Below are 15,602 nucleotides of genomic sequence, written 5' to 3' on the forward strand. Positions count from 1 at the left end.
ACGTCATGGGAATGACCCCACATATTAGGAGTCACACCACTTTACTCTCATCATGGTTTGTCACTTTTTTTTTTTAATGATATCTGAGGTAGGGTCATGACTTTTTAGGCCTCTAATTCTTTAGGATAATTAATTGATTCATTCTGTAGTAAAATATATAAAATAAAACAAGACCAAACCAAACAAATAATACAGACAGTGGTACACAATGATCACATGTTAACTCTAGGTAGCCACATGACCCTAGGTTAGATTGAACCTACACCTGCCAGTTGCATCATTCACCAGGGAGAGATTTCTGCTAACAATTCAAAAGGAACCCCACCTTGGGAGCAGCCATGACCCTAGGGACTGTGAAAGCATAGTGTTTGGTATTTGGCCTGATGAGTTAGATGCTATACTACTTTTAGCAGCGATTCTCAACCTGTGGGCCGTGACCCCTGTAGGGGTCGAACCACCCTTTCACAGGGGTCGCCTGATTCATAACAGTAGAAAAATTACAGCTATGAAGTAGTAATGGAAAGAATTGTATGGGTGGGGGGTCATCACAACATGAGGAACTGAGTTAAAGGGTTGTGACGTTAAGAAGAAGGAGAACCACTGACTTAGAGAGAGCTGGCTTAGTGGTGAAAGACACTGAGACTTTCATAACTGCTTAAAGAAATATACTTTACTATCCAAGGGAAATATGAAGCCTCAGTTTATCAGGCAAAAATTGGACCAGATTCCATCTTTTTAATTGAAAGTAGAACCTATATAAGTCCTATTTTTCAAAGTTTTATTCAGCTGTTATTCAAATTTACCCATCCACCACAAGAGCCAGTGAGGAAGAAATTCACCAACTCTTTTGTCCAAAACGGATCAAACATGCATTTGAGATTCAGTAGTGACTGCTGTTGGTTGGAATACAAATGTTGGGAAACAGCAGGATCAGTAATGAGAAAATATGGCCTTAGTCACAGAAATGAAGCTTGAGATGACCTGATGGGATATTGGCAGACCAGTGACTTCTTCACGGCGAACACATCGTTTTCCACAACCTACACAATGACTTCCCCCGGGCCCTCACTGGTGGAATAAGCAGAGACCAGAGTGACTGCACCTTTAGGAAGAGGCTTGGAGGAGCGGCAGCCCAAATAGGACCGGGATGGAACGAATGTGCACGAGAGGATCGAGTTTGCATGTACAAGTTGAGGCTGAAATTAAGTAGAATTAAACCAAGTTCGCAAGAGCCAGAATATGACCTCGAATATATCCTGCCTCAATATAGAGAATAAATATGTCAAGAACAGATTTGACCCATCGAATAATAATGACACAGAATACAAAGTAGTTTAAAATCAAGAAAGATATACGTTGGAGTGTGCCTTTTACCATACTTATTTAATCTGTGTGTTCAACAAACAATAGGAGAAGCTAGACCATATGAAGAGTGTGGCATCAAATTTGATCACAAGGTCAGAAGTTTGATACCAGCAGCTGCTCTAAGAGAGAAAGATGAGGCTTTCTACTCCAGTAAAAGATTTAAAGTCTTGGAAACCCACTGGGGCAGTTCTACTCTGTCCTAAAAGTTGCTATGAATCAGAATTGCCTCAACGTCAGTGAGCTCATGGTTGTTTTAGTTTATATGCAGATGATGCAACTTTGCTGAAAGTGAGGGGGTTAAAGATTTTGCTGATGAAGCTGAAAGACACAGCTTTCCGTGTGGATTACAACTCTATGTAAAGAAAACAAGAATCCTCCCAGCGGTCCCAATGGACAACATCATTAACAAAATGGAGGAAGATGGACATTGTCAAGGATTTAATTCTACTTGGATCTGATAGCAACCCTGACAAAAGCAGCAATCAAGAAATCAAATGACCTGCTATTGCATTGTGCAGATGCCTGCAGTACAAGACCTCTTTAAAGTGCTAAGAAGCACAGACTTTTGAGGACTAAAGTAGGGCGCTTTAACTTATCTCATATGATGTGCATGCTGGACAATAAATATGGAAACCAAAGACGAATGGACGCATTTGAATTATGGTGTTGGTGATGAACATTCAAAGTACCACAGACTGCTGGAGAAATACATCTGGCTTGAAAGAAGTACAGCCAGGATGCTCCTTAGAGGTAAGAAAGGAATGCCTTTATCTCCTGAATTTCGGACATATTATCAGAAGAGACCAGTCCCTGGAAAGGGACATCACGTCGATAAAGTGGAGGGTCTTGGAAAAGAGAGGAAGACTCTGGAGGAGAAGCACCGACATCGGCTGAAACAACGGCTCGAACGTCATGACACCTTGGCAGTGGGGTGGGCGTGGGGGTGCTGTCCAGGACCAGGAAGCATGTTGATTGTAAAACCATTCGATTGTCGTGAGCTGGAACTGACGACAAGGCGCCTAACAACAAATCCGGAAGACTTCTCTAAACAGGCATCAAACGGTGCTGATACAAAACTTTTTGACTCGGTTTACTCTTTTTCTAGCAAAATTGAGGCTTTGGGCCTGGAATAGTACCTAGTCTACTTTTCTGTCATAAAATTAGCTTCCAGAAATGAAAGCATGGTCTCAATCACATTCTCAAGAATTTGAATCTAAGGATTTCATAAAAGGAGAGAGGAGAGATAGCAATACCATACTAAGAATTTATTAGTCCTTGAACAGTATTATTACTCAATTAGTATCTATCTTGTATCATCAATAGAATTTGAATTTCCTAAAATAGTGTCCTGACTGCCTAGCATAGGTGTAAACACATCATGGTTACCTGGATAAATACTTTTGAGCAAGTAAGGTGATATGGATGACTATAATCATATTGAAATAAATTCCATAAACAATTCAATAAACACTTATCATGGGAACATAGTTGCATTTTGGGCCTGAAGAAATACACAATAAATTATGTATCAATTCTTCTCTGCAGGCCATTATACCAGATATTAGAAGTTCATGGAAACAGCAAGATAGAGGAGTAAAAGAAATGTCTTCACAGAGACAGGGATGCATCACTGTATGGGTGCAGCGGAGAAATTAGTTCTAGCTTTGAGGATTAGGAAAGAGTTTTTGCAGACAAATTATGAGTTGAACCTTGAAGCATAAGTAAAATTAGTGTTTGGGGGAAGGGCTCGGGTATCAAAACCCCAGCAAGTCAAGAGTGCCGGGATGGATTCTGAGCACTAGACAACTGTGTATCCTCTGAGGTCACAATCACAAGTCAGCAGTGTGTGTGTGTGTGTGTGTGTGAATATAGTGAAAACCTACAAGGAGTAAACTAGCACAAGCCTTCCTTAAAGGCATGCTCCTTTCACAGTTGTCTTCGGTATTTTGTTGTTATAGAAAAAACAAACCCGCTATCACCACAATGTGTCACCATTTGTATACAAACTGACTTTGCTGAGTATGCAACATCTGGCTTGTTTTCATAGAGTAATCTAGTATTAACTTGCTACAATTTTTTTAAAAAGGAAATTAAAAATGTACAATTTTATTTTACGGCAGTAAATATGACAGAATTTTAGAAGAAATATTGTCTCATATATTATATTTACTTGTTTCCCCAGCACACTGAATTTATATGCTTTTTCAAACATATACTTTCTGTCATTTTTTTCCACTAAGGTTTTACACTTTGGAATGGATGATTAACTCTAGGTAACTCAGATGAAGCTGAGCATTATGTGGATATACACAGTCAGCTCTCTGTGTCTGATGGCTCCATATCTGAAGATCCACTCAACTCTGGGCTTAAATTTTCTTTAAAAAGAAAAAAAGGCAATTAAATGGTTAAAGCAATCCTTCGAGCATGAAATGTTCCTTACACAGCATTGACGCCATGTGAAGTATTAGAAAGAGTCTAAAGATGCTTTAAGGCATATAGAAGGATGTGCCTACGATGTGCTTGAGCATCTGTGGATTTGGGCTCGGAAGGGGTCCGGAAACCACTATCCCAACGGATACCAAGGGACGATTGTATCTGCTTATGTGTACACGCAAGAGGCTTCAAGAAGTTCGTGGAAAAATTCCATGACCTTTCATTCTATTCTTCCACAAACTTTTTGAAATCTTCTTGTATATTCGTATTTTATACTTATATACATATGTACATATATACATTCATCTATATATGTCATATATATGTGGGGAGAGAGAGCCCAAAGAGAGAAAAATTGATAAAATATTATTCCTATCACCAGAAAATCCTTTTGTAAATTTAATAAGCTCTAAAATTACATTATCATTACCATGAATAATTTATCTCATTGAAAACCCAGTCCTTACTTTTGACATACTCTTTGCAGAATGTCATTTTAGATTTTTTAAATCTGATTAAAAATATACTTTCAAAATACCTGTATATTGAAAGCATTTTAAGAATCTGACAGGAGTTAAGCCTGAGTTGTATTGTTTCTAAGGCTCTAGCTGAGAGGACCACCTGAGGTTGGAGCACCTTCATCTCTGCCCCGTGGGCATGAGAGGTCCAGGCCCCAGGAGGTTGGGGAGCAGGGCTGGCTCAGCTCAGTTTGGGGTAGACTGTAGCAGAGCACACAATTCAGCGTGGACTTTAAATAACCCAATTATCCCTCCTCCCCCAGCCCACCTCACCCTTCACTGCCCTCCCAGGGCTCTGCCCTTCGGGAAGAGCTCAGGCGGAGAGAGACCTCAGCAGCATGGCTGTCCCACAGAATGGGCAGGAGGGACCTCGGTGGGGCCAGCTCACCTGTCTTCCACATCTCAAACAGCGCCAAATTCCTTTTCTCCTTTTGCAGAGACTCTGTATTAAGAATTTCAGAAAGCCTGAATAAGTCCAATTTTGCGTGTGAAACTAGTTCCAGTGGTTTCTTTCATGAAGCATGCATAAAACTTCAATACCCAAATAATCATTTTCCCTGAATTAATATTTTAGTATGTTAACATATACTTTTCTACTAGTAGTCTTCTTACCATATGATAGGGGGTGGGGGAGACAACCATATTTATGTAAGAGTACATTGCAGCAGACTTCTGACAAGCTCCGTTTACATGGTACATTGTTCCAAAGTGTGTTTGAGTAGAAAATACAGAAGCACAATACAAACCTACTGTTACATTGGAGAAATCATTAGCCTCAAAGGAATAATAACGGTATGTTATTAAAACCATGAATACATTTTCAGTGTCTGCATTTAAAAAGTAACTTTATAAATATGTAAATTTCTGTTCAACAAATCTGAAATAAAATGCACTAAAAAACTGATATGTAGACAAAAGTTTATTTACACCATACAACATTTTAAATATTTTATACACAGCTGCAGCAGAGAAAGCTACTCGGAGCTTTCTAGAGAAAACTGCAATAATAAAGATGTGAAATATATTATTCATATAAAAGTGAGATTATTACTTTATTGCATTTAAAGCAATGAAGAATGTAGCTCAACAAACATTCATTTAATGACAAAACTTTGCTTTTTTATATTATAAAGTAAAAAGTGTAGTAATGGCCAAACAGACTGTTATAAACTTTAAAAACTGCATAAATATATACATTGTGCTTCATGGTGAAGTTTTTTGAAAACTAAACCATATGAAGCGGTTACAACATGAATCGTTGCTTGAGGTTTATCTATAAAGATTACCTTACAAATCCATTCCACGGGTACTTACAACACAGGATGGTCAGAACTGTACACCTGGTCCTCGCCCCACCAGCCTGACTAGTGAGAAGTCACCATACAAAAACACCACTGACATTTGGCACATGAAGGTCCTGACAGGAGAGTCACTGTCCAGCTAGAAATGCCAGGCTTCCCAAGTCTTTTAAGCGTCAGTGCAATAAGATGGTTCGCCTCCACCAGCTCAGTCCACTCTGATTGTGTTAAACTTCTGTTTGAAAGTCACCCTCTTGCACATCCAGAGGCAAGTTCAGACACTTCTCCCACTCCGCCGGCCGCAGTTCCAAAGCATCTTTTGCCTCTGTGTCTAAGACATTGATTGTGGTGTAATGTTGGTATTCGCTGGGACTTTTGAAAGTGTCCCAGGGATTCTTGTTTGGTGCTGGGTTTTCCTGTTGAGAAAAGAGAGGAAGAGAGGCATTTATTTGATGACTGGATTGCTGCTTGTTGACGTTTCCAGAAAGACAGCATGTTGGTGAGCTTCAGCCAGTTTATATGATTACAGGCAAGAGCTGATTTGAAATTGTGGCCAGCTGCAGGAAATCGTCTTGATTCTAGCTTTCTGTCAGGCGACAGACTGCCGAACACCTTCTCTCAGTTCTCCTAAGTCATGTGTTTCAGGCATCAAAGAAAGTGTCTGACATTCTGGAAGACAACATCGACTATTTATTTACTTTATTTAGAGCATTTTGTTACATATTAATTGGTATGACGAGATGTTTGAATAGGAAAGAGCATGGTGGAGTTTAAATGTCAAAAATAAATAAATATGGCACAACTTGTGTTCAGATAAACAAAGTTTTAGAATATTTAATGGGGCACGCTATTTACCAAGTATAAATAGTTACCCAAACTCTTTTATAAAACAGAATTTCATTAAAAACAGAATTTTAGGTCCTATTTTTGATCGCCTTTTCTCAAGACATTATCATTTTTAGGATATCAAAATATTGCTGATATTCCCTTGCTTACGGATTTATGTCTATGCTGTATATTCCCCACACTTTTTAATATTCTGGATGACAAGTAAGTTAAGAAATAAAATTCTTAACTTCAAAGCCCACAGTTTCTTAGGAAACAATAAAAACAGGTCTTGGACAATGTCCACCAACCATGATTCTTTTTCCTGCATACATCACAGTCTCCTGTATTACTTAAGATTTACGTTCTGTTAATTATGGACCCTCTCCGACCTGCCATCTTGTAGGTGTGCAACAAATAAGTGTGTGAATACAATCATTAGAGGCTTCTCTGTCTAATGTTTTGTTAGGATTTAGAAGACAGCTTGTTTTGTTTCAAATTGGTGTTTGTTTTCAAAGCATTCTGTAAAAGGAGGGCATATGGCTGGGATAGACTAAGCTGAGTCTCATCAGTGAACAAGATGAAAATCCTGACAGGAAAATCTTGGGAAAAAATGAATTAAAAGACTAAAATAACCCGTGGATAATTTGTTGGATGCTAACTTATGGGATGCTTGATTAAAAATGAATTTATTTACTGTTTTGTGAGGAAATGCCAAAAAAAAATTGTCTTCTACACACCAGACCAGGCTCTAAATTCATTACAGAGAATCACTAAAATTAGTCCTTATTTATGCATGAAGGTTAATGAACTCTTAATTTTTTTTCTACTTTCAGTTTTATCCTGACAAAATATATGAAGCTTTAAAGAGGGCCTCTTAGAAAACAAACTGTAGTCTTTTCATGTTCCACAAGGTCTTGATTTCTGTTGTTCTTGAACATTAAAGTGGTTCAAAAGGCCTAACATTCCATTGGTGATTTTTATTATTTGGTAAATTTTATTATCATGCAAATATATTTTCATGCTGTAGTAGGCATAGCCCTACTCCTGTTGTATTTGTACGTTGACTGTGTGTGCTCTCTGCTGCTCTCCAAGTAGCCAAAGCAGAATTTCAAATCCTCATAACCAAGTAGCAGGTGGAATGGGTCCTACAATTATTTTCTGGGTCTCACTTAGTATATTAAACATCATCTCAAAAAGATTTGGTTAAAAAAAGTTATAAATACGCTGGAGGCAATCAATTAAAATACTATAAACTGTAAACTAAATACTGTATAAGTATTCGCAATACTTTAATGTTTTCAGCATGGATAAAAAGCAAGAAAAAGTAGCTAATAATAAAGATTCAATAAAAAGTTCACTTCCAGGATATGTTTGGGAAACGGATGCTGCTTTAATCCTAATTCCTTGAAATCTTGTTTCATGAGCCCACTCTCCTGCTCTTCCTTTCCTCGTCCCTCCCTTGCCACCCTTCCACAGTGCCAGCAGGTGCGCTGTGTTAAACACTGTCTGCGTAGGAAAGAGAGCCATCACGTGATCTATACGGAAAGCACGATCCACTAGTGAGCACACCATTTAAAGCCCACTACTGCGGGCAGGTTCAAGCCCCACTCTTCCACTTCCACTTCCACTTCAAACAATTTAATTCCTTTGAATTTCAACTTTAATGTCTGCAAAACAGGAATGCACGATATATAATGTGCCCAACGAGTTGGAACAATCAAAACTTACTGAACTTGTGAGCTTGTGCAAAGTGAAACTGCAAACATTAAAAAAAAAAAATGAGGATGACCTAGCGTGGTGCTTAGGAACTTAAAAATGTTCCTTATTTTAATTTAAAAATGTTCCTTATTATAAAAATGCTTTCTCCCCTGACCAATATTTTGCATTTATGGCAAGAGTAAAAATCTACTCTGCAATTATTTTGCGAATGAGCAACATACACAAGAGACGCGTGTTAAGGGCTGTGATATTTAAGGTTATGCCAACTTGGCTGGGCCATAGTGCTCAGTGGTTTGGTAGTTATGTAACAATATAATTTTTAGAGCTATGGAATGATTTAATCTGACTCCATCCTGTGAGCTGATGTTGTCAGTGTGTTTTACACAATGCCGATATTTGCATAATGATCTGGTCGCTGGAAACTAATCATGTCAATGAGGGAGGAGGGTGTGTGTATCTGTCCACATCCACCTTTCTGTACCTATTTATGATCCAGTCAAAGAGCTATGGGAGGGCAGAGCAGATGGAGAGATGACTGCCGTTGTGGGAAGCACATGACCCTTGCCATGAAAAGTGACATTCGGGCTGGTAGGCAGATGGGCTTGACCATGAAGAAACATGTGTGCTTGCATATCAAGAAGTATTAACTCTGCAATCATAACAAGGGGAAAACGCTGAGATCACAGAGCAAGTTTAGTTGGATGAAATTAGAAAGAGTAACAGAAAAGCATGGGCAAGGTGGAATGGAACTCAGACCATATGAGGCCCTGAACTGAGAATTCCTTTTATAGTCATTGAGGCATCAGAGCACATTTTGGGGTGCTACAGGGACCTGAATCATCAATCACCAAATGAAGGATCCACTGGTGTAAAATTGTTGCATCAAGTGATAGAGGTCTGTCTGACCCATCATGAACAAGGTCTGCATTTAACAGAATTTCCTGGTAATAATCGAGAAAAAGTACAGACTACAGGAGATGTAACCAAATCGAAGCACGTGTGATAATAGTTTAATAAACTATAAACTCAATGTAAGGCAGTAGGTGAAGGAGCTCAGAAATGCTAATGTGCTATTAAGCTTGCATCAGTAGCTACAGAAGGTTCAAATGAGATATTGGTTGAATATGAGAATTCAGACTAATCCAAACTATCCCTTAGTCAGGCTGCCTAAGCTTCCCCCTAATTCACGAGTCCAGGATGTCCTTCCAAGTCCCTGCTGTCCTCCCACATCTGTCCCTCTCACCCCTCATCTACCCATCCTTTCATCCATCCCTCCTTTCACACTTTTCTCCTTTGCTCTTTTAGAATTATTTGTTCCTCCATCCATTGTTTTTCTTCTTTCTTCCTACCTACCGCTATTTGAAGACAAAGCAAAAGGGTTGTGTTTATTTTCAAAACAAGCAAAAATCTGGGTAAGCGATTTGGAAAGAGGTCTTGAATGGAAATGGGTTGTGAAGCAGATCCAAAGTCATAGCATGCGTGCTGTCTCTGGATATCATTACAGAGCGCTTTTTTGTGTGTAGATGGATTTAAATGTTGTCCTGCTTGGAAGCAGGGAAGGGACTAAATGGCCTTTTGGTTTTCCTTTGTGTCCCTAAATCCCATTATTGTACCTCATTACCATCATTTGCAGTGCTGGGCAGGTGGTGTGAGTTAATACCCATCAAAAGGAAGGGAAAAGAATTTTAAAAATGTCTTTATCCATCTCATTATGCACTTTTTCATTAGCAAGGTGCCACAACAAATTATATAACTCAGCTACAAGGCTAATAAACTCACTCATGTTCATTCTTAGTCAGAACTGAATAAGGAACTCCTGGTCTTGTTTCCTGAGCTCAAATACCTGGGCCATCGTCAAGCAGCAATGTCAACAATATCCTCCCCACTCCTAACCTCTCCGAGAGTAAATATTTATAAAGCTCTCTTAGAAAAAGCATGTTGCTACAGAGATGTGACATAATTAGTAGACTATTTTGGTTGTCAAAAAACTGAGATACAAATACAGATAATTGTGCCATTAATGATTTGATTCCCAGACCACACAACAAGGGAGACATTGTAATCATATTACAGCAGTCATCCAGCTGTATCTGCTCATACGTCTTTTAGATTTGCAAATATGCTCTTCTTCTTCTTCTTTTAAATAAATTAAGCTTCTTTAATTCACTTCACGGCTAGCTTTCAATGTTCCAAAATGAGTTGCTAATATGTTTAGGTCTAATATCAGTGGTGTCATTCTCATTGTCTGCTGGCTGAAAATTGACAGCTTACTATGAAGAAGAGTCAGTGAGGAAGAACCACTTCACGGGTCCCTCGACATGGGCAGTGTCTTCTAGCTGCCTAGCAGTACAAATAATGCATGATTCTTGTATGGAGGAAGAAAGAGTGGCATACGGAACTACTTAGAGACCAACTAAGAATTAAAATCTCTAGGACTTCTTATAACCTTCATTTACAGCTACCGATTCAACTCCCACAGAGAAGCGGTGCATTCAGCAGCAGCCGTAGTCAGCATTGTAGAGGTATGGAGAAGACTAAAAGAAAAACATGAAGATACATACTTCCTGAAGTTTTATACTTTCAATTTCCAAACCACACCCAGGGCCATCGAACAGATTCCGACGCATAGTGACCTTCTCTAGGATTTCTGAGGCTGTACATTTTTATGGGAGTGCTCCACGTCATTTTCTCCCACGGGTCAGCTGGTGGATTTGAACTGCCCAACTTGCAATTAGCAACCCAATACTTAATCCACAGTGCCCGCAGGGCTCTGAACATTCAGTTAGGAAGATAAAACAGAGGTTTAAAAAACTGACAGTCTTCTGTTGAGCTTTGGACTGGAATGCTCTTGGAATTAATTAATTAATTAACGGTGACTTGCAAACATGGAATTACAAAAGGTCATTTGACTGCATCAAGCCCTGCCCTGCTGTGAGTGAATGACTGAGCACGACTGCAACCGACAGTAGAAACCTCAGTGCTGACATGTGTATTACTGTTCTTCACACGCCAACCGATTGTTCTAGAACCACACATTTCTTCTCAGGGGTCAGTTAACAACTTAAAAGACACAAGATAAATTGCATTTATGGCCTCAAAATTCCAGGAATTCAAATGAAAACGGACAATTTAGTCAGTTACTTGGATAAGTGAATTACCTCAATTTTCACTTTGATGATTAAACAGAGTGAAGCTCACCTATTTTTTATATGCTATTTCTGACTGAAGCTCATGAAACAGTGATATTTAACATAGGAAGAAAAATTTTTTTAAAGTGTGATCATTCCTGTAATTTGTGTCCCTTAGAAGCCAATTGCAAAACACATTGAGAGGGAGGGCAATCATTTCCCAGAATGCTGTCTGGTTTTCTGGAGTCGGGGTCTCCTGCAAGGGGAACCCTGGGTGGTACAAATGATCAAGGTGCCAGACTGCTAACTGAAAGGTTGCAGGTTCATGCATAGGCAACTTGGAAGAAAGTTCTGGAAATGCACTTCAAAAACACCAGACATCGAGAGTCTGACAGAGCATAGTTATACTTGGACACCCATGGGGGCAACATGCGTCAGAAAGAATTCCCCAGCAACCGGTTCACCTTTGGAGCAGGAAGAAGTCCTGGCTTCTCACAGATCAATGGATGAAGCAGAGCACACTCACCATACTGCTTGCATTTGGTATATCCCGAAATCTGTCCAAAGTCTGGAATTTCTGATTGAGTTCCTGAAACAGTTCCATGTGCCTCTTCCTTGTATGCATGACCTTCTGCAAGAACAGAACACAGGAGCTTTCATTTCTACTATGAGTTATGCATTTAAAAAAAGAGATTGCATAGGCTCACTTTACTAAGAGGGAAAATCCAGTTAGGCAGGAACCAGCAGGTCCCAGAAGCCACCACAAATGCACATGAGTTGTACCAAATTCTTGCTTTCTCTTCAGCACTTCTTAGAGAATTGGCTTTTTCTTCCACTTACAAGATTACAAAAACACACACAAATGTTTTCTCTTGTGGGTGCATTAAAAATGTAGCAGTCATCCCTTTGTAAGATTTTCATCATTCAAAAGTTAATGCTGTTCCACAAAAATTGTTATGATATGGAAAAATGTTTTAAAATTTGGGCTTGCAAAGTGCCCAAGCCCCTCGATGTTTGTCATGGGAAACATTACTTTTTTTATATGTCTTATTTCCATAAACACTAAAATCCTTGCTGGCTGTACTAAGCGGGCAGCAAACTCCCAGGCCCTGTCATTAACGCTGACTTGAATCACCAAAGTGTCTGAAATATATCTGGGATCTAAAACCTTGCACTTTCCAAGTGAATAATGACTGAGTTTCACAGAAGGAAAATATGACCCTTAGGTTCCATAGATTTGTTAACTAGATATTCCAGAATGTTCACAATTAGGGTTTAGAGCATAAGTTGTGTAGTTGATGAGCTTCTAAAATCACAGATACAAATATGTTAATATTCCACATCCCTGGTTACACACTTTCCTTCCAGCTCCACCATCATGCAACAAATAGGGCTATAAATAAAAATGACATTGGGATAAGTATCAAGGGCTGAGTCTTTTTCTATTACAGAGCAGTGAAAAGTGCACTAATAGAGTTAGATAACAGAGTCCTGGATTTACAAGTGCTATATTAAAGGAGAAAGTCTTCAGAAATCTTGATTTTTTTTTAAAAGTAAAAATCAGTATTTTGGTCATTCTCCAAGACTGTAGTTTTGTGTCTTTTAAGCAAACACTTCATAACTCACAGTTTGCACATGTACATTACATAAGTATATTATATGTGTACCTAAACTGTGATTTGAACATTTGGTCCATTACTTAATTGTTCAGATTTTTAAAATATAAGTATGTGTTTTGAAAAATAAATATATCTTACGGAGAATGACTATATTACTTCATTTTCTCCTGAAAAGACACTTGTGGAAACCACTTTACCTCACTGAGGGTAAAAAGTGTGTGAGAGGGGGCGGAGTAAAATAGAAATGCAAATTACAGCTTTCACCTATTAGCACAGTCTATTCTCTCCTGTGCATCAATTTCTATATTCAGTTAGTCTGCCTCTTTACAACCATTTGCTTAGCTAATCTTTTTTGTTTTCATTAACCCATTTTCATGTGAGAGAACGCTGCCTTTTAAAGGCTTGCAATAACCAAATGTTTCCATTTTCGCTTCTCTTAGCTCTAGGAGTTGGCTGTTGAAGAATCAGGTGGTTACAGACTAGAATGTAGCCACATTACTCATGATAGGGACATGAAACATAGCAAGCAATTACAGAGCGATTAACTTCCCATCAGTTTGAGGGAGCATACAGGAAACAGATTTACAGGATCTACAGAGAAACACCAGGCAAACAAACTTGACTAGTGATGGCTGATGGAGATTTATGAGAGGATTTGCATTTCAGTTAGGATCGGAGCCCTGGCACCACTGTACTGCCAGGGCCCCTGTACAGAAGCAACTGGATGCAAACATAAGGTAGTGTACTCTGTCTTGAGAGAGGCAAGTATTCCATGCAATACCAGGTCCTAAGATACCAACACAATACACATTTGTGTCACAAGGAATCATTAAATATATATGCATATATATATGTCATATATATCATAGTAGTTAGCTATCCTTGTTAGAAAACTGACTTGATCTCTAACTTAGAGTCTTTCATAGTAATGAATCTTACTACACAGAGTAATTTTGTGATTTTTGGTCTCTGGGTTTTGTTCTAGGAGTGAGGTCACATTCCTGATTTATCAGCTCACTGCAGTCTGGTCAGGGTGACGCATAGTGACCCTATAGAACAGAGTAGAATGGTCTCCATACATTTCCAAGACTGTAACCCTTTTAAAAAATCATTTTATTAGGGGTTCATACAATTCTTATCACAATCCATACATACATCAATTGGGTAAAGCGCATTTGTACATTCATTGCCCTCACCATTCTCAAAACATTTGCTCTCCCCCTAAGCCCCTGGCATCAGCTCCTCATTTTTACCCTCCCTCCCTGCTCCTCGCTCCCTCTTGAACCCTTGATAATTTATAAATTATTATTTTGTCATATGACTGTAACTCTTTATGGGAGTTGAAAGCCCCATCTTCCATCCATAGACTGGCTGGTAGTTTTGAACGCAAAACCTTGTGAATCACAGCCCACTCCACCACTAGGGATCTACCTAGGAATATTTCATTCTAGAGCCTGTATAGATGAGCATCATTTATATGAGCACCACACTTTGTATCATATAATGGAGAGACAGTGGTGCACAAAATCCGATTGAGTCCCTGCCCTTTTGCAGCTTGAAGTCTAATGGAGGGCAGATATATTAATCACATAATAACACCAATTAAAGAAAACCTCTAAGTGTGATTTTAAAGAGACAAGCAATGCTGCTATAAGCATAAGTGGTAGGGGAAGTTGCTAAATCCAAGTGAAGCAGATCTCAAATCTTTACATACTTATACTTAAATTGAAAGTTTCCCAATCAGATATTCCCCTCCTCTGTCTTTTCTCTTTCTGGTCTTTTTCCATTTTTTAAACTGGTTTCTAGTTCAGTGTTATTACTGTGGTTGAATACCCTCTCCTCAACGGGAGCTTTCCTTTTCAAAAACAAGGACCTTGTTCTCTTCTCTGATGGTTCACACTCCTGGCACAGCAACTTCACACTGAAGTGGACAGCTGATATATTGTCTGTGCAGCCTCCATTAACCCTTTATCTCATGACAGACCCCAATTTTGCTTTGGGAAGCTACAGCTTTGAATCTGTCAATTAAGAGCCCTGCTAGCTCTTGGCCAAAGGGTGAACTGTTCCATATCTTTTTCAACAAAGTTCCCTTGGTTTGTTAGTCAAATCCGCTTCTGGTTTCTAACAACACATCCTGCTACTAGATAAAGCACGGACCAGTTGTGCCCCCGTGGAAACGAGAATACATTCACTGATGGGCATTTTTAGATCATATTCTGATCGAATAGGTAGAACCTTATTCTGAACTGAGTGATATTTCTTTTGTGGAGTTGTATTGCTAGGACACACTCAAAAACGTCTATGGGAAACATCAAGTTCGGTTGGGCAGCAATGTTCTCGAACCAAAAAGCCTTCTGCAGTATTCTATAGAGGTTCATAACACGTATGCTGAATAATAAATACCAACCCCAAATGAATATGGAAGCAAATGAGAAATGTTGGATACTGTAGATACTTCCTACCTAGAAATATTAATTATAAATATAGATGCATGCAGGAAATTCGTTCTGATGTGAGGTTTCCTCCTCGGCACAGCCCGCAATCACCCTGACCATGATGAGTGGGTGGCTGTGCTGGTGTTAGAGTTGCCTGTAGACGGTTCATGTACCCACTGTGAGCTCATTTTGATTTTCCACGTAGGATTCCTTCTTCTTCGTAAATGTAAACACTTCTTTTTAGTCGGGGTCATTGGTG

General features: G+C 39.1%; 1 protein-coding gene across 3 annotated transcripts in view; it reads right to left on the reverse strand.

Annotated features, from left to right (window-relative positions):
• Nucleotides 1-5,217: 5,217 nt before the first annotated feature.
• ADGRB3 (adhesion G protein-coupled receptor B3) overlaps nucleotides 5,218-15,602 on the reverse strand; it is a 513,164-nt gene continuing 502,779 nt past the window's right edge. For all 3 annotated transcript variants that reach the window (XM_045294359.1, XM_030886780.2, XM_045294360.1), the window contains 2 exons: nucleotides 11,816-11,920; nucleotides 5,218-6,030 (listed from right to left, as the gene is read on the reverse strand). In XM_045294359.1, coding sequence (XP_045150294.1) covers nucleotides 5,842-6,030; nucleotides 11,816-11,920 — 294 coding nt within the window. In that variant the 3' untranslated portion in view covers nucleotides 5,218-5,841. The remainder of the gene's footprint in view (nucleotides 6,031-11,815; nucleotides 11,921-15,602) is intronic.

Source organism: Echinops telfairi, unplaced genomic scaffold (assembly GCF_000313985.2).
Source record: "Echinops telfairi isolate 266 unplaced genomic scaffold, ASM31398v2 ScPeMD7_3533;HRSCAF=4204_0, whole genome shotgun sequence".
In the NCBI taxonomy this organism is placed as follows: Eukaryota; Metazoa; Chordata; class Mammalia; order Afrosoricida; family Tenrecidae; genus Echinops; species Echinops telfairi.